Raw genomic sequence first — 27,831 nt, 5'->3', positions numbered from 1 at the left:
CTATTGTAGGCTTCTCCTCAGAGACCATTCTAAAGCTACTAATACTTTGGTGCTGGTAGATACAGAAAATCTATTACACCAGTTCTCTAAAAACTGAACTGACTACCTATTCACTAAGGGTACGTCTACACTGCATGCTTATTTTGCATTAAGCTATTCTGGAATGTATTTTCTGGAATAGCTGCTTTCGAAATAGCGCAACTGAACACAAAAAGTGCATCAAAACAGCGCTTAGCTATTTTGAAAGAGAGCATCCACACTGATTGAATGCTAACTCGCATGTAAGGCCACCCGGAACCAGTTCAAGCAGGGCATCAGGTCAGCAGTTACTTCCTGGAGCTATTGCCTGAGCGTATCTGAAATGCAAGCTTAAAGGGACCCCCCTGTATAGCCGTTTCTCAGGTTCTTCTCTTGCTTGCCTACCTCTCTGAGGAAAAGCAAATCATTTTCACTGCATACTTTGGTTGCCCTGTTATTGGACACCAGGGCACTCCCAGCTATGGAGCCGGAGCTGCCTTTGGGCACATGACAGCCCCTGACTGCCTTGCTGCAGTTTCTGCAGGCTGCCCTCCAGGCCCTGTAGGAACACGACCCCCAGCTGTTTAAGGAGACCTTCACCCTTTGCCTGGGAGTGCAGCTCTTCCAGCTGTACCCCACTGTGCACTGCTGCTTCTGGCAGCTGGACACCTGTTCCAATTGGTGGGACTGGCTTATGATGGAGCAGTGGGATGACCAGCAGTGGCTCCAGAATTTCTACATGAGGAAGGAAACCTTTCTGGAGCTGTGTGCCTGGTTCACCCCTGCCCTCACGTGACAGGACGCACAGATGCGACCCGCCAACCCCCCCGGAGAAGCAGCTCGCCATGCTGGAGTTACCAGTCTATTGGGAACCAGTTCAGCATGGGGAAGTCGACTGTCGGGGCCCTTGTGATGCAGGTATGAAGTGCTGGAAAGGGGAACCCTAGGGAAAGAGGGGTGGGGGGTTGGGAAGAAGCCCCCTTTCACGAGTGGTTCTCCAGTCCCACCCTCACACAGCCTTGTGGGGGGGGTGGGCTACATAGGGGATAACTCTTGGTGTGGTTGGGGGGGCCTTGGGTGACTTCTAAAGGGCTCTGGCACCCCCTGTGATTCTCTGTTTTGTTTCTCTTCTGCTGCAAGTGGTGAGGGCCATCAACACCATCTTGCTGTGCAGAGTCATCGACCTCGATGATTTGGATCTCATTGTCTCCGCCTTTTCCACCAGGGGCTTCCCCAGCTGTGGGGGGCTATTGAAGGCACCAACATTGCCATCCAGGCCCCCAACCACTGGTCATCTCTACATTAACCACAAGGGATGCTTATCCATGGTCCTACGGGCCCTGGTCGACCACTGCGGGCAGTTTACTGACATCTACATCGGGTGGTCGGGGAAGACAGACAATGCCCATGTCGTCAGACACTCCAGCCTATTACAGAAGCTGGAGGCCGACACTTTCTTCCCTGAGCGCACCATCAGAGTCAGGGACGTGGACACGCCACTGTGTATCATGGGGGATGTGGCCTACCCTCTCCTGCCGTGGCTTATGAAACCCTGCACCAGACATCTTGACCCCAGCAAGAACCACTTTAATGCTGTGTCATTGGGGTCCCTGTAAGAAACTCTCCTGAAGGGCCTCCCAGATGCGCACCCCCTAATGGGCCTGGTGGATGGCAGCTGTGGGCTGTTCAAAGGCCCTGCCCTCCTGGTCAGCATCAGCTCCCCCTCCCCCCTCTTCCTCTTATCTGGGAGGCCCTGCAGGAGATTTTCTTACAGGGACCCCCGTGACACTCTCCCCAGGGCCTCCCAACTAAGGGCCTGTGCCTTGCCCCTCTCTGCCTTTCCTCCAACAACCCCTCCCTTCCCCCTCCAACCCTCTCTCCTGCAGAGACAATAAAAAAAAAGTTTGGTTTTGAAAAAAATGAACTCGTGGGTTATTTATTTGGGTCAGGGATGTAAGCAACTAATCGACTAGTCGACTATCCAGTAAGCAAAAGCTTATTGGATAGTCAACACACTAGTCAACTAATCTCTTCTCCCTCACTTGCTTCCTCTATCAGAAAGAGGCAGCAAGGGGGAGAAGAGGGGGGAGTGCTGGGGGGGCAGCTTAAAAGCCAGTTTCCCCCAGCTCCAGCTCTGTGGGAGGGGACAGGGGCGCAGCAGCAATGGTCCAACTTTGAAATGTACAAGAGCCCCCACTGGGGGGACTCTCCACTGAGCCTGGGCTCCACAGGGCGTTTCAGTCTTTGAAATGTGCATCACAAAGGCGGAATGCCATGCTAGTCCTTCCCGACTAATTGAATAGTCCATGGAAATCCCACCGACTGGTCAATTAGTTACTTGAAATTTAACATCCCTAATTTGAGGAAGAAGTAACTGGGGAGGGACTGGGAAAAGATCCTGGACATGGGGAGGGGCAGGTGGGGGGATGAAAACCTTGGAGGGGGGAGGAAAGGAGAGGAGAGGCTTGGGGTTAGGAGTGGTGTCTGGCTCTGGTGGTTTCTCCGCCTCATGTGTGGGGACCTCGGCGACCACGGGTGGGGGGGGGGGCGGGGAGGCTAGGGGGAGAAGTAAGAGAGGGGGCTAGAGCAGGGTCAGGCATGGGAGGAGGGGCAGGACCAGGAACTGGGACTGGGGCAGGAGTGGCAGCAGGGTGGGTGAGGAGAGCCTGCACAGTTGCACATATGTTGTGTCCCTGCTGCAGCAGCTCCATCCAGGTCTCTCTCTGCCACTGCATGTCTTCCTGGACCTGCTGGTCCAGCGTCTCATGCAGGGTCCAGAGCATGGAGATGTGCTCCTGCAGTAGATCCTCCCGCGTTCTCCGGTGTCTGCGGTTTCCCCAGTGTTGTGCAGTTGTCTTAAGGGGTGTTGTCCACTCCCCTCTTGCAGCTGGTCCAGCTGGGGAGAATAAAGAGAGATGGTCAGTCATCCCTGGAGACACTGTCCCTGAAGCTTTGCCCTCAACTGTGAGCCAAGACCAACAGTTCTCTTGTCAAATGAAGGTGATGTCCTGGGAGCAAGGCCATGTGTGGTCTGGACAGCGGGCTCTTTCTTATAGAGGCCCAGATGTCCCCAGGTGAGAATGCTTCCCCCACCCCCCACTGCGTCCTGGGGACAAGCAGGCATGAAAAGTTGCCGGCTTCACTGGGATCCAGTGGGCGAAAGGGGGGCCTTGGGCTGGCTGGGCTTGCCTTGGTGCTGCGCACACGCCGGGTCCAGCAGTGGTGGCAGAACTTGTATCCCTGGCCATGGGAGAGAAAGGGTGAGGGTAAAGGTGGGGAGGAAGTGTGAGCAGCAAACACACCTACACCTGGCAGCGCTGTCCCCAGGAGTGGGTGCAGCCTCGAGTGTGCAGGGCTGCCCATGTATGGCACTTCAGTGTGTGTGTGTGAGTGAGTGAGTGTGTGCATGTCTGTCTGTGTCTCCTTAGCCCCAGCCTCCTCCTTCTAATGGTGGCTTGTGGTAGGAGGGTGTCGCAGAGGGTGCCCCACCCGGGTGTCTGAAGTGTGGCCGGCCTCCCCAGACCTTGTGAGCAGGAGCTCAGGGGTCCTCAGATGCAGCCTCCTGGGGCTGTGTGGCACAGACTGCTGCTGCATGTGCATCCATGAGCCTAGACTGCAGTGCGATTCCCCAGACCAAGAAGGCTGAGCGAGGAGCGCCCCACCCCCCAACCGCCTGCCATGTCCACCCTGTCTGTGTGAGAAAAATAAGATCACTCGCCTGTTGCTCTTTCCCTGGCTTCAGAGGATGCCTGGGGGGAAACATGTCACCAGTGTCACTGAGGCGATGGTGCTGACTGTGTCAGGGTCCTCCTCCTCCTCTGCCTCCTCACCGGCTCTGGCCCCTGGGTGGGCAACGATGGGCATCTCCAGCCCTGAGTCAACCACCAGATTGTGGAGCAAGTATTGATAATAGGGGCAGGAGTGTGGCTCTTCCTCCTAGCAGGAGCTGTGCTCCCTCGCCCTGGCTTAGGCCTCTCAGAGCTCTTTAACTTTCATCCAGACCAGCTTCTGGGTCCAGATATGGCCCTTGGTGGCCATGCAGCTGTCGATGACAGCATTGTGCTGTTTGGAATGGAGATCCTGGAGGTTTTCCTCCTCGCCCCACACCTCAAAGAAGGCCGGGATCTCCACCTCAGACTAGGACAGCGCATGCCTCTTGCAGCACCTGGCAGGTTCCTGGGATCAATCAGAATGCTCCCTGAGAGTGGGGAAGAGCTCTTGGGGACCTCGAGGGTCGCTGAGTCACTGTGACAGCTGCAGTGTGGCTGGAGGCTGTCAGGGCCAGCTTCCTGCCACAAGCCCTTTCCCCTATGGCTGCAGCTTTAAGGGGAAAAGGAAATATAGAGTCCTGAGGAGTGTGGGCGCCTGTGGGATTTCCTGGAGGCCCCTTATTTCAAAATAATCCCTGTGCTGCGTCCACACATGCCCTATTCTGAAATAGCTCTTTTGGAAGAGGCATTATTCCTCGTGAAATGTGGTTTACAGAAATTGGAATAAGCCATTCGTTATTTTGAAATTATTTCAAAATAATGGAATTGCTGTGTAGATGCTCACATATTTATTCCAAAGTAACAGTGCAGTGTAGACGCATCCTAAGTGTAATTCACTTCAGCATCGTATGGTTAAAGTCCTGTCTCTTTAGGAGATTATCTCTTCTCCAATATATAACTGAGATCTTCTAGGCTAGGGAGAAGAAGTTCTTGTTGAGTGGCTCCCAAACATAATATCCACCTCCCTTCATCTTCCAACTACTCAAACTGCACTTTGCTCTTTTGTGGATGATTTTCTTTTTGCCATCTCATTGCAGACACACCCTGGAGTGAATCAATGTTTTTTCTCTCACCAAACAGGATTTTATCTTTCCTTTTTGTTTTGTTATATAAAGACAGAGCAGAAGTGCTCCAGTCACCCAATGTTTTGGGAAACTATTTATCTATAGCTGAAGGGAAAGAATTTGTATAGAACAAAAGCATGGAATTTTGTGAGATCTGAGTTCCTCTGTCCCAGATTTGTGCCATGTTACTTAACCTCCTTGTGACTCAGTTCCACAGTCTCTAGAATGGAAAAGATAATATCACCTATTTCATAGGGTTCAAGACTTACTTAGGATTTGTAAAATGCTGAGAAATCTTTAGCGGCAGACACTAGAGTATGTTATAAATAATAGGGTGGATAGACATCTATCAGGGATGGTCTAAACAGTACTGGGTCCTGCTGTGAGGGCAGGAGACTGAACTTGATGACTTCTCCAGGTCCCTTCCAGTTCTACTGTTCTATGATATTCTTTCTATTTTTTTGTTCCTCCTTTTCCTGCAACTCCGTTCACTCCCCAGCCTTGGTGGTCTGTCATCATTTCTCATTATGTTCTCCAATAAATTCAGACTGTAAGCTTCTGGGGTCAAGGAACTTTTTTAAAGATTATTTAAAGCAGTGGTTCCCAACCTTTAGAGGCTCCCGGGGGTGGGGCCACTCACGCGCCGGGCGCCTGGGGGGTGGGGCCACTCATGCACCAGGCGCCGGGGCCACTCACGCGCCGGGCGCCCAAGGGCGGGGCCGCGCATCCTGGGGCACGCCAGGGGCGGGGATGCCCTTGCACCCAGCGCCGGCATGTGCCCAAGGGCCGGGGCCGCCCGAGTGCCTTGTGCCGTGGGCCCGGGGCTGGCTCTGCCGCCCGAGCCACTCGCCTGGGGCTGGCACCAGCACCACGCGCCCGCATGTGCGCCGGTGCGTGTTGCGTGCCTGGGGCCGGCGCCTCCAGTGCGCCGCCCAGGTTGTCGGCGGGCGCACACAAATGCCCTGGCGGGCGCCATGGCACCTGCAGGCACCGCGTTGGGGACTACTGATCTAAAGAGACATACATGCACATTACATAATAAAAATGCCACTCATAAAAGAGACTAACATATATTTTCTCATCTGAAGTGGGTTTTGCCCACAAAAGCTCATGATACTATATTTATTTTTGTTAGTTGCTAAGGTGCTACAGGATTACTCATTTTTTAAAGTTAACTTTTTCCTCTATTGAAGGTAATAAAAAAGGAGAAATTCTCAGCCATTTTATTTTTAGCCTGCCCATAGAATTTAACTGAAAATTATATTGCTGCTATAGAGTTTTATTGGATGGTTCAAAAAAATGCACCTCGGTAAAAAGTTATTTTTTATTCAATTTGTATAGATGGAATAATTTCTACAGTACTTACCAGTTCCATCCTTATTAAATTCTGTAAGACTTCTCCATAACACCATTATGTTAAAAGATTATAGTTTTGGACATCCAGCTACCAGTTTGAGCCTGGTAGCAGTGAATCTATTGGAAGGAGGAATTGGTCCTAGAATATGAATGACTGTTGTTGATTTGAGACATCACAGCCAGTTGTATTATATATATGGGCTGAGAAAACTGATTCTGAGCTCAGCACTGCCATATTCCCTTTGTGTCTTCGGTCACATCAATTTGGCCACGGATTTTCTTTTTAAATGTATCCACTACACTTCAATGCTCCATCTGAAATACCTAGGTCATGTGGCTTCCACTAACTTCTACGTCAAGTGCAGGTGCTCAGCATCTCAAAAATTAGACATCCCAAGTTGTGGATATTTCGATTTAATGGACCCTTTGGAAAATACGGATCTTAACCTGAATTGTTTTCTTAATCTGTAACATGAGTAGAAAATAGCGAGCTACCTCGCAAGATATTGTTGCATTAAAATGACTATAGCACTATTATTAAAAGCCATTCTCTTCCTTCCAAGACAGGGAGGGTCATGATTTTTACAGTTTCTATCTTTAAGGCCACTATTTCTTGGCACTCTCTTGAAACATGTATTTAATTGCACCAGTAGAGCAATATTTAAAACATCTACTATATAAATAAAGTACCTTTTTGAACACAAATTGAAATATACCGTTTTTGTATAGAAATTAAAAGCTATAATGAGAGATAAGTGATCTTTTACCAATTAAAATAATGCTTTAATCTGATCTCCTAAAATAAACACATTATTAAAGATACAAGTAGAAATCAGTTGTACGACTTACCTGTAGGTAGGCCTGGCCAAAGAGTGTGTGGGACCCAAGACAGCACACTGAGCTGCACAGCCACGCAGCTCCCGGCCGGGTGAGCGGGGCTGGAAGCTGGGCAGCATGGAGTCTGGAATGCGCAGAGCACGGGGCCCTGAATGCACAGGGCCCAGGGCGACCACCTCACTCAAATTGCCCCAAGGCCGGGCCTGCCTTTAGAGTTTGCTTTGGGCATTTCGCTTTACATATCGGATCTTATTTTGGGAAATGATCTCACCGTCCAAACTTTCCACTTCCCTCTTGTGCTTTTCTGTCAACCCTTCTTTATTCTGAGGGGCGAGCGTGAAGAGGAAGCGAAATTTACACGAACCAATTATAAATTAATTGTATGGGTTTTTTTAAGAATGGAGATTTTATAGTTTTACTATTGGACCACGTGTAAAGAATGTCAAGTTGAGGGAGTGTCAGAGCTAATAACAACCCAACTAACGTGTTGGTTTTAAGAGTTTCTAGCACAACTTGGTCTGCCCTTGCAAAATGGAGATTTTGTTATCCACGTGCCTGCTTTGGGATGATCTTTTTGGTTGCACCTGCAAGGATTATTCAGAAATAATGTTTCCCAAAAGAAAACAAAAGAGAAAAAAAAGAGAGGAGGGCATTTCCCTTCAAATTTCATCTGTATAATAGAGCCCCTCTATACTTGAGTGTTACCATGTGATCTTCTAAACATCTGCTTCTAACACATCTGTTATCTTCTAACACATCTGTTATGTATTAATCTTTCTGTTGTGCATAACCTATTGGGCTGGAATCCCAAAATAGCCTTGCATTTTGTACCTGGTAGACTCACACCACTAGTGTTCTGTTGCTATGGAGATGCAGGGACATCTATGATGATTCAGAACTACAGCTACTGCAAGATGTTATCAAATTACATTTCAACAGAGGCACTTGTAAACGCTGGAGTGAAGTTACATACCCTTTTCACTCCTCTGCCTGTCAATGAGCCCAGTGTCACACTATTTCCATCAGATGCCTTTGTCCACAAACTGAGTATTTAACTCATGGTGCTTTTCAAAATGTCGTCATTTTTGAAGATCTATGGTGTAAGGAGGGCATCCCATTAATCTGTAAAAAAATCTATCCATAAAAGGAGGGCAAGCCACCTACTGAAGAATAAAGAACATGCTTTGTTTTACCAGGAACATTTATTTTTAAATATTGTTCTTTCCCTATAAAGCAGCTCTTCAGTCACATTCCTCTTACTGCTGTTGTGACTACTGTCTTTGGCATTTTCTTCTTCTAACTACCTTTTAGAACATCTGGTACAAAAATGTAGCTTTACAGAAAAATAAGAATATAAACCACAGATTAATCCCAAAAAGTATTAAATAACATAGCAAAACCTTTATCAAATCTGTTTCATACACTAAAGGGACAAAAACATGTTGTGCATAATATTCTATATATACATTTGCAGCTTAGTTAAATTAGTGCTTTGAGGTTACCAAGGAAGTTGTACAAAAAATAATCAGATCCACGACTGCAATATAGTACTAGAATGGCTCACTATTTGTAAAATGTACAATGTATTCAATACATTGCATTTAAAAAATATCTGCTTGAATCTACTCACGGACACACTAATTTTTGCCTATTTGCAAATAAAGTTTGCGATAAAACAGATTCTGATCTATTGAATTACACAAATCACTTCCAAGATCTCTTGTAATTAACCCAATAAAATGATAATAATTCCCTTTATAAAAACACACATCTCAAAACAAGGGCATTTTGCACATCAAAAATTCCAGTCCAAAAGTCTAAGTGTCACATCCATTTCTGTTGCACTGAACACATCATTCATTCCAAAGCAGCATTATTATAGTGAGCAGACTCTAAAATAAGTCTTCTTTATTTCTGTCAATGTAGTGTGATACACAGAGCATGCTCAGCTATTCAATAGGACATCCTGTGTTCAAGGCTCCATGCGAAGAAAATCAACCGTGTTTTTCAGCCACATCAGGTTTAGGAAATTTTACAGCTGTTTCTTGTACAGTTTTTTGGTGGGCTTTGAGGGGGACGGATAATTTTAGCTTTCTTTAGGCTGTTCCTTTTGTTATTGTTGCTGGTAGTGAGTGAGTAGGAGCGTCCATGCATCATTCTGGCATTAAGGCCATTAGCCATAGAGAAAGATTTGAGATGGCTTCGTAAGGCAACCGGGAGAGGAAGCTTATCAACAAGATGCACAGGGGTGCAGGAAACTATAGCACGGCAGCAGAGATCTTGCAGGCTCAGTACTTAAAAAAAAAAAAAAAAAGTGTTATAATACTTGTTATAGTATGATTTTTGTGAGCCACATGGTGGCAGCACACACTTTCATGTGTGTCCACAGTACTTTTTTAAACCAATCTTCTTACTTTCCCCCTCTTTATAGTTCATTATCCCTTCCTCCAGTACCAGATACTTGCTCATATAGGTTCAGTCCCCACCCAAACTTTCATTTGCTTCAATTAATTTGCTTGCAGAATTGTCCCCTCAGCCCTGCACAAAGTTGAACAGACCAATGATGATATTTTCAAAATCAAAGCAGTGATTTGAGAGCCTAAGTGCCATTTTCAAAAATTACTTTAGTTTTAATCTCATTGAAAGTCAAAGATTTTGAAAAATCTACTTAACACTCACAATGAACTCTAATTGTCCTACTTTCCATTCTGCTTAAAATATACAACAAACTTCAGCAAAAGACAATTTCAATTAATATTTTTCAAAAAAATGAATTAGCTGCATATTAATTGATCAGAACCATGAAAACATTTTACTTGGATAAATCTCTTGTTGGTATTTGGCAAGAAAAGAATGAATGTTGGAAATTACTAATATTTTTAATTCCCCCCTAATCCCAAATATTTCATGAGATTTAAAGCGAGGAAAGCCAGCATCTAGTAAAAACTCCTAAAAAGTAAGATGTTAAAGTCCCCGCCCCCAACACTTTACAATACAAAAAATATGCTACTGTAGGAAGTTGCTGCTATAGGCATTCATACATCTCCAAGCTTTTCTTTTGAGATTGGGATAATCTGGGATTTAGGAGCTGGTGCTCTTCTATGATATTTGGGATGTGCATTGCTTTTTCTCTTTTCTTTTTTTGTTAAAGGTTGTGAGTAATATTCTCGTTTTGCTGCTTAAATGAATAAGGAGTGTGATACTACACAAATCAAAATAAACCTACACCAGCCTGTTAATCTAGTTTTTGGTAGGATAACTATTTAATGTAGGGAAATATAAAACTTCTTCAAAGCCAGTAAGTCCTTCTTAAAAACCAGTTACATTTTGCTACACTTTGTACCAAAATAATCCATCCAATTTTTATTCCAATTAAAAAATATGTTTCTAACAATTAGGTCAACTGAGTCCATTTAGAAAATCATTTGTTATTTGAACTCTATGATCCAGGTTTCATTAACCCTCTATTAGAGACATATATTAGAAACAGAAGGGCTACGTCTACACTGGCATGATTTTCCGGAAATGCTTTTAATGGAAAAGTTTTCCGTTAAAAGCATTTTCGGAAAAGCGCGTCTAGATTGGCACGGACGCTTTTCCTCAAAAGCAGTTTTTGCGGAAAAGCGTCCGTGGCCAATCTACATGCGCTTTTCCGCAAAAAAGCCCTGATCGCCATTTTCATGATCGGGGCTTTTTTGCGGAAAACAAATCTCTGCTGTCTACACTGGCCCTTTTGCACAAAAGTTTTTCGGAAAAAGACTTTTGCCCGAACAGGAGCAGCATAGTATTTCTGCAAAAGCACTGACAATCTTACATGAGATCGTCAGTGCTTTTGCAGAAATTCAAGCGGCCAGTGTAGACAGCTGGCAAGTTTTTCCGCAAGAGCAGATGATTTTGCGGAAAAACTGGCCAGTCTAGATACAGCCAAGTTGTACAGTTGGTTGGTTGATATCCCTCACATAAAGTACAATCTGACCCCCCCCCCGCTCCCTCCCAAAAGGCATGAAAATCAGCCAGCCCATGCACCAAATCTGCGCTCTCTATTGCCCCACCAAAATTAGGAGGCCCATCTTGGCAAAACCATGCACTATATCCTGCACATTTCCAAGAGTCACTACCCTCAATACCCACAATAACAGAAGGGTTTTGATTGCCTTGGCTACCTGGATCACAACAGCCCACACTGTCAATTTACCCATTCACTAATTCCCAACTGAATGGTAGCTATCTAATGTTGCAAGCTTCCACAGGACTATTGCCACTTGCTTCTCAACTGCCAGAGCGGGTCTTATTCTGGTACTGCTGTGCTTCAGGGTGCGGGAAAGCAATTTGCAGAGTTCTATGAAAATGTCCATATGCATGCGAAAGTTTCCCAGCCACTGCTGATCATCCCATAGTTGCTAGTCTCACGCGGCACCAGAACTGACATTCTGCGATTTCAACAGGATTGAATGCCACCAGCATATGCTGATTGCTCCACTCAAGTGTTTCATACATGTCTGTGTCCATTACCCCCTCATATTCTTCTTCACTCTGGTGGCTCCTGGCTAGGCTCTGGACATATCACCGCATAAGGCGCAAGGTGTTTGCAGCTGAATGGGGTCAATGTTTGCCCTGCTATGGTGTCTGCACAGATAACCAGAGGGAAAAGGATGCAAAAAAGACTGTTGGCCACTGCTTTCAAGCAGCATGGGAGGGAGGAGATGAGTACATTATTAGATGATGTCAACATGTACCCAGAACAATCCACTGCAGTTTTTGTCCTTGCAGTCATTGGGAGCCTAACCCAAAATGCAAAGGGGCAGCAGTAACTGTAGGATGGCTACCCACATTGTATTGCTGTAAAAATCAACAGTAGCCACCCTGAGGATGCACTACGTAAGAACGGCCATACTGGGTCAGACCAATGGTCCATCTAGCCCAGTATACTGTCTGCCGACAGTGACCAATACCAGGAGGGAACGCATCAGGTAATCCTCACGTGATCCCTCCCCTGTCACCCATTTTCAGACATACAGAGGCGAGGGACACCATTCCTACCCATCCTGGCTAACAGCCATTAATGGACCTAACCTCCATGAATCTATCTAGCTCTTTTTTGAATCCTGTTAAAGTCCTAGCCTTCACCACATCCTTTGGCAAGGAGTTCCACAGGTTGACTGTGCACTGAGTGAAGAAAAACTTCCTTTTGTTTCTTTTAAACCTGCTGCCTATTAATTTCATTTGGTGACCCCGAGGGTATGTCTACACTACCCCCCTAGTTCGAACTAGCCGGCTTTTAAAAATGGCGGAGCCGGCTTTTAAAAATGGCGGAGCCGGCTTTATGCTAATGAAGCCCGGGAAATTCAAATCCCGGGCTTCATTAGCAAGTTCGGTATGCATACATTACCCCCCTAGTTCGAACTAGGGGGGTAGTGTAGACATACCCCTACTTCTTATATTGTGGGAATAAGCAAATAACTTTTCCTTATTCACTTTTTTCACACCAGTCAAGATTTTATAGATCTCTAACATATCCCCCTTTAGTCTCCTCTCTTCTAAGGTGAAAAGTACAAGTCTTTTTCATCTCTCTTCATATGGGACCCGTTCAAAACCCCTAATAATTTCTGTTGCCCTTCTCTGAACCTTCAACTATGTTGAACTATTGTGCATAGTGGGGATATGTACCTTTGACTTTACAGGCAGTCCCCGACTTACGCGGATCCGACCTATGTCGGATCCGCAGATACGAACGGGGCTGCCACAGAGTACACGGACTGCGGGAACTCGCGGTCCTGCCGCCCGTGTACTCTGGGGCTTTCTCTGCGTCTCCCTGGTCTGCAGACCAGGAAGACGCAGAGCAAAGCCGCGGAGGGGCTCGGGCAGCGGGGCAGCCCCGCTGCCCGAGCCCCCCCCCCCCCGAGGCTTTGCAAAACCGCGGGGAAGCCGGCAGCGGAGCAGTCCAGGCGCGTCTGGGCTGCCTCGCTGCCCTCCCCCCCTCCCCCCCCCGAGGCTTTGCAAAACCGCGGGGAAGCCGGCAGCGGAGCAGTCCAGGCGCGTCTGGGCTGCCTCGCTGCCCGAGCCCCCCCGCGGCTTTGCAAAGCTGCGGGGAGGCTCAGGCAGCGGGGCACCCCAGGCACGCCTGGGCTGCTCCGCTGTCGGCTTCCCCAAGGCTTTGCAAAGCCGCGGGGGAAGCCGGCAGCGGGACAGCCCAGACGCCCCGCGGCTGTCCCGCTGCCGGCGTCCTCAGAGGCTTTGCTCTCCGTCTCCCTGGTCTGCTGGTCTCCAGCAGACCAGGGAGACGGGGAGCAAAGCCGCGGAGGACCCAGGCGGTGGGACCGCGGTGCGTCTCGGTCGGCCGCCCGTGTCTTCCTGGTCTGCTGGGGTGGGGGGTGGGGGCGCAGCTAGTACACCCCCCCCACCCAGCAGACTAGGCTTTTCTCCGGACGCCTGTGGCAGAGCAGCTGGGGTGCTGCCGGTTGGTCCCGCAGCACCGCTCTGGGCGCTACTGGTCCAACCCAGCAGCACCCCAGCTGCTCTTGTCCTGATTCAGCCGCTGCTGGTCAGTTTCAGCTGGCTGAATCAGGACGCCTGGGGCAGAGCAGATGGGGTGCTGCTGGGTTGGTCCAGTAGTGCCGAGGAGCTGCACTACTGGAGCAACCCAGCAGCACCCCAGCTGCTCTGCCCCAGGCGTCCTGATTTAGCCGCTGCTGAAACTGACCAGCGCCGACTACAGGAAGCCCGAGGCAGAGTTGCTCTCCCCTGGCTTCCTGGAATCAGCTGCTGATCAGTTTCAGCAGCAGCTGACTTGGGGACGCTTGGGGTTCTTAAGTTGATTGTGTATGTAAGTCAGAGCTGGCGGTCAGTTTCAGCAGCGGCTGAATCTGAACGCCAGTTCCGACTTACATACAAATTCAACTTAAGAACAAACCTACAGTCCCTATCTTGTACGTAACCCGGGGACTGCCTGTACTTTAAAATTGGGTGCTAAAAAATCAACAAACAAAAAAGTCTCAATCTTTTTAAAGTTCTATTCACCTTGTTTCACTGTCAGCATTTGTCATTGGAGGAAAGACCAGCTAATAAGATTATTAGCACGTCTGGTCTCTTTACACTTTTATTTAACAAAAATAAATTAATAAAGCATGTAAACTACATATCTCAATATTATTAGCTTTTCATTATTACTTTTAATGCTTTTAGAGATTCAGTATGACAGTTCTAAGAGTGATGAACAAGCATGAACATATATATATAATCTATTTTTGCCTACCCTTGTTTGGCCTCCAGAGCCGGTCCATCCCGTGTCTCATTAACACTATCCTTGCCAGCTCAGTAAAAGACTCTGTGATGTTGAAGTTGCAAAGAGGGCTAACTTCAAAAAAAGTCATGCCTAATCGCTCAGCATAGGCTTGTGCTTGTTCAGTAGAGACTTGACGCTTGAAGGCTAAATGAAGGCGGTTTCCAACCAGGATTTTAGGCACACCAGGAGCATGCTGAGTGAAGAGAAACAATAACAGATTAGTGTTCTAACCCTTCTCTCCACCCTCCAACAAAATACTGTAAGCTTTTTACAATGATTCAGAAACCATGCTCTATTTATGAAGCGTGGCAAGTGGCAAAAGAATGTATGACATGATGGAAAAGGAAGCATCCTCATATCTATAAGAGACAAGGTTGAAATGAGAAATGAAGGGATTATGCTTAGTTTTTGGGAAATGGGGCAGCTGTTATTTCCTCCTATCTATCAAAACCATCTTTTTCCAAAGCTTCCTCATTCAGTTTATTATAGAATACAACATTATACACTTTCAGTTATGCTGCTTCTTTAAAAGCTTAAGTTCTGTACACTCATGGCTAACTTCAGGGCAGAATTATTTGAGGGATATGTCAACACTGCACAGAGGAGGTATGATTTAAGCACATGTAAACATACCCAAGATAGTTTTAATCTAGCTAGCTTGGGTACTAAAGCCATGAAGCTTCTTCATGCCCACCTGAGACCCTGGGCAATTAATCAGTTGATGACCTGCACTGAAGCTTATGCTCACGTAGTTCCATTACTCTCAGTACTTGAGCTACCTATCTTAAAGCTAGCTCAGATTAGTGACTTTTTAAAATCAAGCATGCAATTCTACACTTGCATGTAAAATGGCAACCTCCATGTGGGGCTTGACTTTGCATGAACGGTGTGTGCAAGGTCATGATGTGCAGAAGATGCAATCCTGTTCTACAACGTGTGCATTTGAGGACCAGACATAATCATCCTTTGGGCATACTAGGTCCTGGGGCATGCAATGCATGCCCTGCATACACAGATAGCACATCACTGGTTCAGATATATCAGATTAGATATTTTTCTAAAAGATACGCTCTAGTTCAAACAGAAATTAATGCAGGGAAGTTCTATGATGTGTGTTATGCAGGAGATAAAATTAGACGATCAAAGCGATCCCTTCTGGACTTACAATATGTAACTAAAAAAGAGGAGTGCTGACTAATAGCATTATTATTACAGTATCAAAATCCCGCATCACTTCTGTAGGATCTTTTAAGTCCCTTTTCCTCTTTTACAGAACACATATTTTCATACTACACAGATAAACTGCTTTAAATTGAAGACACTTTGTATTATGAGAGAAGTAGTCACTTTCATTCACACCTCCAGTGTAAATATAGTTTGAGATCTTTGGATTAACAGCACTATAAAAAGTGGTTAAGGCTTTATAAAGAGTGACTTAAGCCTCATAAATCCACATATAAGGTGGGAAAACATATTTTTCATAAGAGAAAATTGAGTCAGAGGCAAAGTGATTTTCATAAGTAACACAGCAAGTCTGTGGCAAAATGGTTTCTGAACCTAGGAATCTTGATCTCCATGTTCATGTTCTTCAGTTAGAATCTATAATTTTTTAAGTAAGTGGCCAGTTCACTGTTTCAGTCTACAAGTATTATAAAAATATATGATTGTCATCTCTGATTCCTGTAATGAATTCTGATTGCAGTTACATAGCATAAACAGGTACGTGGAGAACAAAACTAGTAAAACGCATGCTTAATCACTAGTCTTATTGCACATAAGTGATATTCTAGAATTCACCTTACCTCATCTATCTCCTTTATCCATCGATCAATGCCATCAAATGACCAACGATTTGTAATATCATATACCAGTATCACCCCCTACGTAAAAGAATGTTAACATGAATTTTGTTTAATATACAAAATGCATAACAGAGAGTACTGCCTTACCCTACCACCATTCTATTATCTGTGTTAGGATTATGGGGTTTACAATCCTGCCAGATACTGCTTGCCTCTAAGTGGAGTGGAATGAATCTCACAGCATCTTACAGAATCAGCACCTTCATCTCAATCTAGAACTGGATGGGAAGAGAGGATGGAAAGCACTCAACATCTTGCAGGATCAAGCCCAGATTTAGTAGTTTGTGGTCTATGATACTGTAAAATTAAATATGAACATGTCTGTGTGATTTATACATCACAAATCACTCAGGGTATGTCTACACTACCACCCTAGTTCCAACTAGGGTGGTTAATGTAGTCAATCGAAGTTGCAAATGAAGCCTGGGATTTAAATATCCCGGGCTTCATTTGCATCTTGCTGGGCGCCGCCATTTTTAAATCCCCGGTAGTTCGGACTCCGTGCCCGCGGCTACATGCGGCACGGAGTAGGTAGTTCGAATTAGGCTTTCTAATTAGCCTAATTCGAACTACCTACTCCGTGCCACGTGTAGCCACGGGCACGGAGTCCGAACTACCGGGGATTTAAAAATGGCGGCGCCCAGCAAGATGCAAATGAAGCCCGGGATATTTAAATCCCAGGCTTCATTTGCAACTTCGATTGACTACATTAACCAACCTAGTTCGAACTAGGGTGGTAGTGTAGACATACCCTCAGACATACTGCTTCCAGTAACACTGTAGCATTCAATAATTAAGGGCCCCAAATTCTATGGAGATTCAAATATCTCACTACCAGAAGTAACCAATGTACATTATCACTGTTTACAGCAATACGTTTAGGAGCCTACTCGATGTTTTCAATCTGAAACTAATGAATTGATGTGTCAGAATGCACAAACACCTGAGGAGGCTGTGATGATAAACTGCATTTAAAATATCCAGAGTTCAGGATCTTGACCAAAGAAAGAAAGGAAAACAGCAGAATACAGACCCTGGACTTCAGAAAAGCAGACTTTGACTCCCTCAGGGAACTGTTGGGCAGGATCCCTTGGGACACTAACATGAGGGGGAAAGGAGTCCAGGAGAGCTGGCTGTATTTTAAAGAAGCCTTACTGAAGGTGCAGAAACCATCCCAATGTTCAGTAAGAAAAGCAAATATGGTATGTGACCAGTGTGGGTTAACAGTGAAATCTTTGGTGATCTTAGGGTTAGGGCGATTTTTGGATTAACAGCACTATGGATTAACAGCACTATCAAAGTGGTTAAGGCTTTATAAAGAGTGACTTAATCCTCATAAATCCACATACGAGGTGGGAAAACATTTTTTTCATAAGAGAAAATTGAATCAGAGGTAAAGTGATTTGCTTTAAGTAACACAGCAAGTCTGTGGCAAAATGTTTACTGAACCTAGGAATCTTGATCTCCATGTTCATCTTCTTCAGTTAGAATCTATGCTTTTTTAAGTAAGTTGAAACACAAAAAGGAAGCTTACAATAAGTGGAAACTTAGACAGATGACTAGGGAAGAGAATAAATATATTGCTCAAACATTCAGGGGTATAATCAGGAAAGCCAAACTGGAATTGCAGCTAGCAAGGGATATGAAAGGTAACAAAGAAAGGAGAGTGGTCAGGGAAGGGGTGGGACCCTTCACAGAATCATAGAATCTGCTAAAAGCAGGACCAATCCCAACGAAATCATCCCAGCCAGGGCTTTGTCAAGCTGGGATTTAAAAACCTCTAGGGATGGAGATTGTGCCACCTCCCTAGATAACCCATTCCAAAAGAGGATGGAGAGAGGCTGTTCTCAGTGGTGACAGATGACAGAAGGAGGAGCAATGGCCTAAAGTTGCAGTGGGAGAGGTCTAGGTTGGATATTAGGAAACACTATTTCACTAGGAGGGTGGTGAAGCACTGGAATGGGTGGGGTGGAGTAGAGGGATCTTGGCTCCCATGGGGGCCGAGCTAGGGATGTTAAGAAGTGGGTATTTCACTAATCGTGTAATTGATAGAATTTTTATCGATTACACAATTAGTCGATAAGGGAAGGCATTCAGCCCTGACTTGCACCAGGTTCAGGAACTACCTCTGCTGCAGCTCTGCAGTTTAAATGTAGTAAGAGCCGGGTGGGCAGGGCTTGCTCAGGTTCCGGCTTCTGCCAGATCCAGCAGCCCCTGTCCGTGGGGGTCCCAGCACGGAGCTGGAATTCCCCTGTAGACAGGGGCTGCTCCCAGAACAGCCTCTGCCTGCAGCAAGCCCAGGCCTGCTGCAGACAGAGGCTGCTTTGCAGCAGCCTTCCCTTGCTCCCCTCCAACGCTTCCTCCCCCACATGCAAACAATACTGTGGACACTTTGTTGGCATTGGTTGCAAACAAGTCCACTGTTGGAAAACCCCCAATGAGTGAACTCTTGTAGGAGAATGTTAGAGTCTATCTCCCATTCGTGATTGGAATTGACGTTCCTGTTTAGATTGTCTGCAGATGCATTGTCTTTGCCTAGTAGACAGGAAGCCTGAAGGTGTATGCTATGTGGAATGCACCACCTCCAAAGCCAAACAGCTTCCATCCATAGGCAGTAGGATCTGGCTCCTCCCTGGAAATTTATGTAATACATGGTTATCTGATTGTAAATATCTGAACCATGTTGTTACATATAAGGTGAAGAATGTGCTGGCATGAATAAAACACAGCTCTCAGTTCTAGTATGTTTCTGTGCAGGTTGGATTCATCCAGAGACCACCACACCTGTGCCTTGAGGTTGCCTGTGTGCGTTCCTCAGTCGAGTAGAGATGCATCCGTTATAATGGTTATGGACGGTGGCTGTTTGTGGAAAGGTAATCCAGCGCACATATTTCTTGGGTGTATCCACCAATCTAGGGATTGTTTGACCCTGATCAGGATTGAGGTAAGTTTGTTGATATTGTGGAAATACAGCCTGTAAACAGTTCTCAGCCATAGTTGCATGGGTCTTATATTCAATCTGGCATGCTGTACTATGGAAGTAGCTGCTGCCATGTGCCCTAGCAAATGGAGACAAGTTCTTACAGAGACTTGTGGGCTGGACTGAACGAATGTCACGAGATCTTATATGACTTTGAAACTCTGCTGTGGGAAAGAGGCCACAGCTGCTATACAGTTGAGAGGAGCTCCTATGAATTGTATTTTTTGAGCTAGTTTGAATTTGCATTTGTGTAAGTTTATCTGTAGATCCAGAGTCTGGAATAGTGACCTGGTCAGGGCAGCCACCTCTTCCGCTTTGTGATCTGTGTGTGCTCTTACCGGGCAATCACCAAGATACGGGAATATCTGTCTATGGAGGTGAGCGGTGTCTATGGAGGTGAGCGGTGACAACAGTGAGCACCTTGGAAAATACCCTTGGAGCCATGAAGCATCCAAAGCAAAGTACAGTGTACTGAAAGTGCGCATTGTGTACTGTGAATCCGAGGTACTTCCTATGTGCCGGGTAAATGGACATGTAGAAGTAAGCATCCCGGAGGTCGAGGGTCAATAACTAGTTTCTTTTGTGTAAGGCAGAGTTCATTGTAGATAGAGTGACCATCCTGAACTGTTGTGGTCATATGTAATGGTTGAGCCTTCTCAGGTCGAGGATTAATCTTCATCCTCCAGACTTTCTTGTAGTGAGGAAGCAATGGGGGTAAAACCCTTTGCCTCTGTAGTGCTGAGATATGGGTTCTGTGGCTCCCTGTTGAAGCAGGTGGTTGAGCTCCTGGAGGAGGATGCTCTTGTGAGATGGATCCCTGAACAGGGATGGGGAGGGAGGGTGGGAAGAAGGGATTGACGAAAAGGGGATACAGTATTCATTCTTTATGACGTCCAGTACCCATCTATCCATCATGATGGTGGATCACTGTGGCTACATCTAGATTGCATCCCTTTTTTGGAAAAGGGAGGCAAATTAGATGTATCGCAATTGCTAATGAAGCGGAGATTTAAATCTCCCCCGCTTCACTAGCATAAAAATGGCTGCTGCTTTTTTTCGGCATGGAGTTTTGCCGGAAAAAAGCACCAGTCTAGACGCGGATCTTTCGGAAAATAAAGCCTTTTCCGAAAGATCCAAGGGATAAGGGATCTTTCGGAAAAGGCTTTATTTTCCAAAAGATCCGCGTCTAGACTGGCGTTTTTCCAGCAAAGCTCCGTGCCAAAAAAAGCGGCAGCCATTTTTATGCTAATGAAGCGGGGGAGATGTAAATCCCCGCTTCATTAGCAATTGCGATATGTCTAATTGGCCTCCCTTTTCCGAAAAAGAGATGCAATCTAGACGTAGCCTGTGAGTAGAAGGGTGCAAGACATCTTTGGAATACCGGGTGTACATCTGGTTGCCTTAAATAGAGTTGTGTTACCTGACCCTTGACCTGAACTTCAAGATGTTTGTCTCAAAGTTGAAGGTTGAGACGTGGAGGGTTGGTGAAACCTCTGTCTACACCTGTTTTGGCACTGTCTTCTTTTGGCCTCATATTGTCTTTGAGGCTGGTTAAAAGGCGTTGGTTTGTATTGTTGGTGTGAAGTACTTTTCCTGTTTTCTTTTTGTTACAGGGACACAAATGCCCAGTGTTTCTAGAGAGTCACGCAAATCTTTAAGGGAATGGAGGGAGGCATCCATTGTGTCAGTGAAGAGCTTTGATCCCTGGAACAGAATATCTTCCACTGCAGCCTGAACTTCAGAGGGAAACCCAGACGGGGAACCAGGAAGCTCTCCTCATCATGACTGCTGTGGCGATGGAGCGGGATGCAGTGTTGGAAGCATCCAGGGCTGCTTGGAGAGTGGTGCAAGATATCAGAGCGCCCTTTATGTTAGCTTTAAATTGTTCCCTCTTTGTATCTAGGAGACTCTCAATAAACTGTGATAGATGTTCAAAAATGTGGTGTGTGTATTTTGCGAGCAGAGCCATGTAGTTTGCAATCCTTAATTGAAGGAATGCAGAGGAATAAGCCTTCCTGCCCATGATATCCAGGCATTTCCACTTTGTCATAGAAGGTGGTTCTAGCTGCGTTCTGTTTCCCCCTTTGGTTAACCACATCAACCACTAAGGGGTTTGGAGATGGATGAGAAAATAGAAAATCAGCACCCTGTGGTGCTACATAGTATTTTTGGTCTGATCTCTTACAGATCAGTGGGACAGTGGCGGATGTCTGCCAGATCACTTTCACAGGGCTGGGTCCATAGAGAGTGCTAATTTAGCTGAAGGAGAAGCATGAAGGATGCTGGTCAATTTGTTCTGGGTCTCAGGAAGATTCACTATACGCGGTGGTTCCCAAACTTTTTGGCATCACGCCACCTTTTTTATTTTTGAGAAACCCTCATGCCCCTCCTCCCAAAAAAATAGCAGCAAAACTTGGGGTGGGATTGACAGGGGTGTGTGTGGCTGGGTCGCCTTGCACCTCCCCTGGAATTTATTCATGCCCCCCAGGGGGGCACACCCTCTAGTTTGGGAACCCATGAGACTTCCAGCACATCTGCCACCCTCTTATAGAGTTATTGGAATGATTTGAAGTCAACTCCAGCTGTGGGTGGAGAGGCATCAGCGTGTCATCCAGCGGCGAAGATGAGATGTGTGGATGGTGTTGAAGAGGCAGAAATCACCTCTTCGCTAGAGCATGATTCCTGATCATCTTGGTATGCTGACCTGTCAAGGGAGAGTACAGAAATAGCCCAAAATGGGGTCAACAGCAGCACCTGAGGTTGTGGCTGCTATTATTGCTGAGCCAAGTAAAGGGCTCAAGGATTCCAGTAGGGCCAGTTGGCAGGCAGGTGGCACTTGCTGCTGTTTCGGAGAAGAATGCCTCGGGGTATGGGTACCGACTCTAGGCTCTTCGTCCTCGTTGCTGGAAAGCAGAGGTACCGATCCTGCAGGTGTAGAGAGACTGAACCTGCTTGATGTAGGTGTACCGTCAGTACCAAAGAGTGAAGTTGTCGGTATGGAGGTTACATGCCACTCCTCAGCTGTAGTAAAATGCTGTGGTACTAAGGTTATCGGTGCCAGAGGCAGTGCCAAGGCTGATGCCCCTGGACTCTGCAGTGCCATCGGCGCTGTGTGTTTATGCTTTTTCGGTGCCGGAGTCAGCATGGGTGTCGATGGCGCTGAAGAGGATCTTGGCTTCTTCAGAACCAAAGACACATCAGAGGGTGCCGGTGGCATCGACTTGGACTTATTCTTTTCAGGCCCCTGGGAACCCATCTTAGCAAGATCTTTCGACCCTCAAGACCCATCGGTGCTTGATGGTACCAGTACCTCTCTTCCCATGCCTTAGTGCGGGTGCTGTAGACATCTTTGGTGTTTGACCCTGTTTTTCTGAAGGGAATTCACCTCTGGCTGCTGAATGGACTCTTTTCCTCGACTATTGGTCAGAGGCAGAGTCTTTGGCACCTGAGCCCGAAAGAGCAGTCTTCTCAGATATCGCCACAGAGGAGAGTTGCCTTGGTGATGTTGAGTGCTCTGGGTCTGAAGCTGGCTGCACCATGTTTTCAAGCAAGAGAAGTTTCAGTTGTAGTTCTCTTGCCTTCCTCGTGTGAGTGGTTAGTTGTTTGTAGTGCTGGCACTGGGCGACAATGTGTGCTTGGCCCAGGCACCGGACACACTGTGAGTGCCCACTGAACATGGGGATTGAAAGCCTGCAAGACAGGCAAAGTTTAAAACCAGGGGAACCAGGCATCCCAGGGAAGGAAGACAGACAAGTAGAAAAAAGGGCCGTAACGATCAAAGAAAAAAAGTTGTGTTTTTTTAAACTAACTAACAATAATGATTAACTATTTATCCATGAAAAACTATAACAATACTACTCTCAGTAAATCTAACTAACAATTTTAAGAACAAATTTTTGAAAAAGTTGGAGGTAGCTATCAGTTCCATCAGTTGGCAGAGAAGGAACTGAAGGGACAGTTGGCTGCACATGCAAAGTAGCTACACCGGCACGTGCTGGCTGCTCCGTGTGCACAGCCTACCAAGGGCACTGCTACCTAAAATCTCTGACTAGAGAGACAGTGGTGCCCCAGAGACCTAAGGTGGAGCATTCACAGAGACACTCTTCGAAGAAGAGCTGAAAGTACTAGTCCCTAGTGCTTGAGCTAAAGGGGGAATTACTTTGGGCATTAACAGATTGTTGTAGTTATTGGGGTCTCCTGGGAGGACTAAGATTGTGCACCAAGCCACTGTGTTCCCCTCCCCCGGACAGCCAGGCAGCCAACACCAGCTGCCCTAGGCATGCAGTTGGCTCCAGCGTTGGGAAGGCAGGATGAGGAATGCCCTGAAGTTAGGGAGGTGGAGTGAGTTCTGGAGTGGCCGAGGGGACAGGGCATTTGCCTGGGGGAGGGCTCGAGTCCCTGCCCCCTGCCCACCATGGGAGCATCCAGACAGCCAATACTGGCTGCCCCAGGCATGTATCTAGCTCTGACAAGATAAGGGACCCTCTGAAGGCAGGGAGGTGGGCTGGGTTCTGGAGTGCCTACGGGATAAAGCATTTACACTATCATTTCCTAAATTTAATCTTGGTCTTTATTTACTTAATAAAAAAGTAAGAGATACTGTCTCTTTGTTGAGGTTGAATTTTGTTTCTTTCCCCCAAGAGAACCCTGTGTTGTATTCAGAAACATCCCAGAATCTTTGTGCTAATTTACTTTATACAGTGAACTTTAAGAGCCAGTGTAATAAGGTTCAATACTCTTGTGATATATCTTTACCAGCTCTACATTCATTCATCCATCATCCACCAGCATTACACAGTACAATGAAGATAGCTTTGAGCTTACCTGAGCGCCTCTTGAATAGGAACGAAATATGGTACAGAATCTCCCTTGTCCTGATGTATCCCTAAACAAAATAAGTTACAGGATATTAAGAGAGGCAGGCAACTTCTTATGCTAAGAATTAGTTTTTAACAGCTCATACACATTCCAGCTCATACTAACCAGACAATATCATTTTCTGATCTCTCAAGCATGGTCTACACTGGGAGTTTAGGTCAAACTTAGCCGCATTAGACTGATGTTCTAAACAATGAGTCCACTCCACTAAGCCTGTTCTGTCAACTTTAAGGACCACTAAAGTCGATTTTGGTACTCCTGCTTTTCACAAGGAATAATGGTAAATTTGACCTTGCATGGTTAACTTTAGTATAGTGCAGATGCAGTGCTGTGAAAGTTGATGTTCTTGGCCTCCATGACATATCCCACAGTGCTCTGTTGTGACCACTCTGGCCAGGACTTTCAACTCTGCTGCTCTCTGTCAAGCCCGGCCCCCCTTCCTTCTCCCGCCCACATGCTCCTGCAGGAAGGGAAAGTTACACTCTTCTACTATATGGGAGATGCAGACCAATTTTCCCATATGATGTAGGAAAACATTTTCCCCAAATCCTAGGCTAGTGCCTGACTTAATCACCAGATCATTTTTCATTCCTTTGCTAGGAACTTTCAGAGTGCAGAAGACAATACCTGCCCTGAGAAGTTACAGTCAACTGACTATATTGTTTAAAAGGCACCGAGGAAGAACAACGGAACAAATACATACCACAGCTGTAGTTTTATTCGGCGGCCATCCAGAAGTATCGTCGTCGTCTTGTAATCAATACCTGGAAAAAGTTTTTGTTTAGAATTGGAATTTTTGACTACCTGCACTAAGTACAATGTCTAGACATATAAATCTTTAAAAGAAGTTAACAAGAAGGAACAAGTATATCCATTAGGGCAATGTGTATAGGCAAAACACATTGGCTGCGTCCAGACTGGCAAGTTTTTCTACAAAAGCAGCTGCTTTTACGGAAAAACTTGCTAGCTGTCTACACTGGCCGTTTGAATTTCCACAAGAACACTGACTTCCTACTGTCTGAAATTAGTGCTTCTTGCGGAAATGCTATGCTGCTCCCGTTCGGGCAAAAGCCCTTTTCCGGAAATGCTTTTGCGCAAAAGAGCCAGTTTAGACAGCTGAAAACTGTTTTGCGCAAAAAAGCCCCGATCGTGAAAATGGCGTCTAGTGGCGTCTTGTGCAAAACTGCGTCTAGATTGGTACGGACGCTTTTCCGGAAAAGCATCCGTGCCAATCTAGATGCTTTTTTCCGCAAATGCTTTTAACGGAAAACTTTTCCGTTAAAAGCATTTGGGGAAAATCATGCCAGTCTAGACGTAGCCATTTTGTGGATTTGAAGTTATAGAGACCTCAAAGTATGAGTGTCATCTTCTCATTCAGGAGCACATTTTCCCAGCTCCTTGTGATGGGCCACCTCTTTTCCCATTCACAGTTCTACAACATTCTTGCGGCAATAACACCAATTGATGACATGGAACAGTGGAGATATGTTCCAAAAGTTTCATCCTTCTTGAAAAATAGAGGAAAATAACACTGTCTTCTTCCCTCATTCCCTACACGACTTTGCAGCCACCTTGTCCTCTTTACAAATGCAGATGCTGCCTATAAAAGTCTGGCATTGCAAGCTTCCAAAGGGTTAGGGCCACTTGCTTCTCAACTATCAGAGCAGGTTTTATTCTGGCATTGCTACACGTCAGAGTGTGGAAAAAGTAATTCACAAAGTTCCATGAAAGCGACCTTATGCATACAAGAGTTTTGGCGCTGTTCCAACTGGCCTACTTGTCCAGACTGCTTCTGGAAAGTTCCTGCTGGTTCTAGGCCAGCCCCTGCCAGTTTGCCCAGGGAACAGAGACCTACTTAGTCTAAGGCTCACATACTTTCCTTCTAGCACTTTTTTGTAACCCTCTGACCTGTCACAATTTATATTTTTTGTTAGTCTCTAAGGTGCTACAGGACCACTTGTTTTTTTTTAAGTTACAGACTAACATGGCTACCCTTCTGAGATTTTTCTATGAAGGTATATTACTTTTTTTTCTGATTTTAGAAAAGCCTACCCTGGATACCATTTAACCTGTTTTAACTGGTCACAGCACTGGCAGTGTAAGATATGAAACTGAATTATAGTTCATATATATATAAACAGCTAGTAACAGAATCTGAATTTCTCTACAGTTAGCATTAGTCATTGCAACTTTTGAAAGATAAAGGCTTTTGCCATGAGTCATCAGGAACAGCATACAACTATAACAATGAGACCAATAGGTGTTGACTGTGTGGTTGAACAAGTGTAATGTTCTTCCAGAACATTATTCATTCATCTACTGTCTAGCTTTGTTTGGCTTCAGCTTCAAGAATATACAGCCTGAAATCTGTTTTTGTGGAATAGAGAGAGGTGAATGAGTATGTTTGAGCAAAAGCATACTATCAGTGCCAGCAGCAATACGGTAATTTGTTTCTTCAGCTTTCTTTTATGCAATATGGATTACAAAAAAGCTCTCCATAATTTCTACTGAACAAATCTGGATTTATTAGAAGAAAAAAAAAGTCCTTTAACTCCGCTGAAAGTTTTAGTTTTAGTTTTGCTTTTTTAAAAAACAGCATTTTAATTTGTTGTACATTTTCAATTGTTAAAGCTCTGGCCCAATTTGCGAAACAAGGTACTTTAACTCCAAGTCACACTTTGGAATAATTATGCCTTATTAAGTATTTGCATCTGCAAAACAGTAGAGAGAGTCTGGAACAGAATTACCTTGAAAAATTCAAGTACAGCAACTATATCATTCAAAGATGCGGGCATCAGAGGAAGGTCATTGACAAAGTGACAAATTAAGGAAGGAGCGTAAAGTTAAATGTGCTTATAAACAAGTTTGGGAAGGAGCTTAAAGTTAATCATGTGCTTATATACCTTGCTGAACTGTGACATACAGCTGAACAATTTCTTAGCTATAATTATTCGTTTGAAACATATCTTTTTTTTTTTTTGTAAATCATACTTGAACTGCTCTCAGTTTCGATTAACAGTTATTTGTCACTATTCGCTGGATAGTTTGGAACAAAATTTTTAAACTAATGGATTGTTTGTGCTCAACCGTTCAACTTAAATACTGTTTTTATAATTTGTGAGGTGTGAGTATCAGGTATTCTACACCGTATTTTTTTCTGCTATTTGGCTAGATGGCAAACTTTTAAATAAAAGGGAGAAGAAAAAAATCAGATAAACAGCGAACACTTGTGTTTGCACTCTACTGCCCTTGCTCACACACTAACACAGGTATCCATTTAAAGTGTAGACCATTCCTCCCCAAACAAGAGTCACATGAATGATTTCAAAAAGCAAACAAGGCAGAACAAACATAGTTAAAACAACACAAAAAAAAGACCCAAGTTCTGTCACATAAAGCTTCATTAAAGGTGCAGTCTATTACTTTAGAACGGTGATTCTCAAACTGGGATCCATGGATGCCTTTCAGGTGGGGTGGGGCTCAAGCTCAGCCCTTCTTCCCTCCTCCCACAGAGGGGAGGCTGCACTGGCAACTCTAGCCTGTTGCCCCCCCCCCCCCACGAGGTTGGAGCACCAGTGCCAGCTTCCTGCTGGGCGGGGGGAGGAAGAAAGCCCCAAGTCTCACTGCTGGATCCACCTTGCGTGGAAGAAACAGAGCCAGAAGCAGCTCCATGCACTGCCACTCCCTCTTCCCTGGCTGGGGGAACAGCAGCACATGATACGCTGCCTGGAGGCTTTCCCCGTTGCTCCTATTGGTCTGAATCCAGTCAATGGAAGCAGCAGGA

At 45.6% G+C, this 27,831-nt stretch overlaps 1 protein-coding gene across 2 annotated transcripts in view; it reads right to left on the bottom strand.

The window, feature by feature from the left end:
* Positions 1 to 9,020: 9,020 nt before the first annotated feature.
* RAB40B (RAB40B, member RAS oncogene family) overlaps positions 9,021 to 27,831 on the bottom strand; it is a 75,048-nt gene continuing 56,237 nt past the window's right edge. For both annotated transcript variants that reach the window (XM_075903535.1, XM_006129606.2), the window contains 5 exons: positions 24,751 to 24,811; positions 23,994 to 24,054; positions 16,130 to 16,207; positions 14,298 to 14,520; positions 9,021 to 9,339 (listed from right to left, as the gene is read on the bottom strand). In XM_075903535.1, coding sequence (XP_075759650.1) covers positions 9,068 to 9,339; positions 14,298 to 14,520; positions 16,130 to 16,207; positions 23,994 to 24,054; positions 24,751 to 24,811 — 695 coding nt within the window. In that variant the 3' untranslated portion in view covers positions 9,021 to 9,067. The remainder of the gene's footprint in view (positions 9,340 to 14,297; positions 14,521 to 16,129; positions 16,208 to 23,993; positions 24,055 to 24,750; positions 24,812 to 27,831) is intronic.

Source organism: Pelodiscus sinensis, chromosome 20, assembly GCF_049634645.1.
Source record: "Pelodiscus sinensis isolate JC-2024 chromosome 20, ASM4963464v1, whole genome shotgun sequence".
Taxonomy (NCBI): Eukaryota; Metazoa; Chordata; order Testudines; family Trionychidae; genus Pelodiscus; species Pelodiscus sinensis.
The sequence above is the reverse complement of the archived record's forward strand: the minus strand, read 5'-3'. Positions and strand labels throughout refer to the sequence as shown.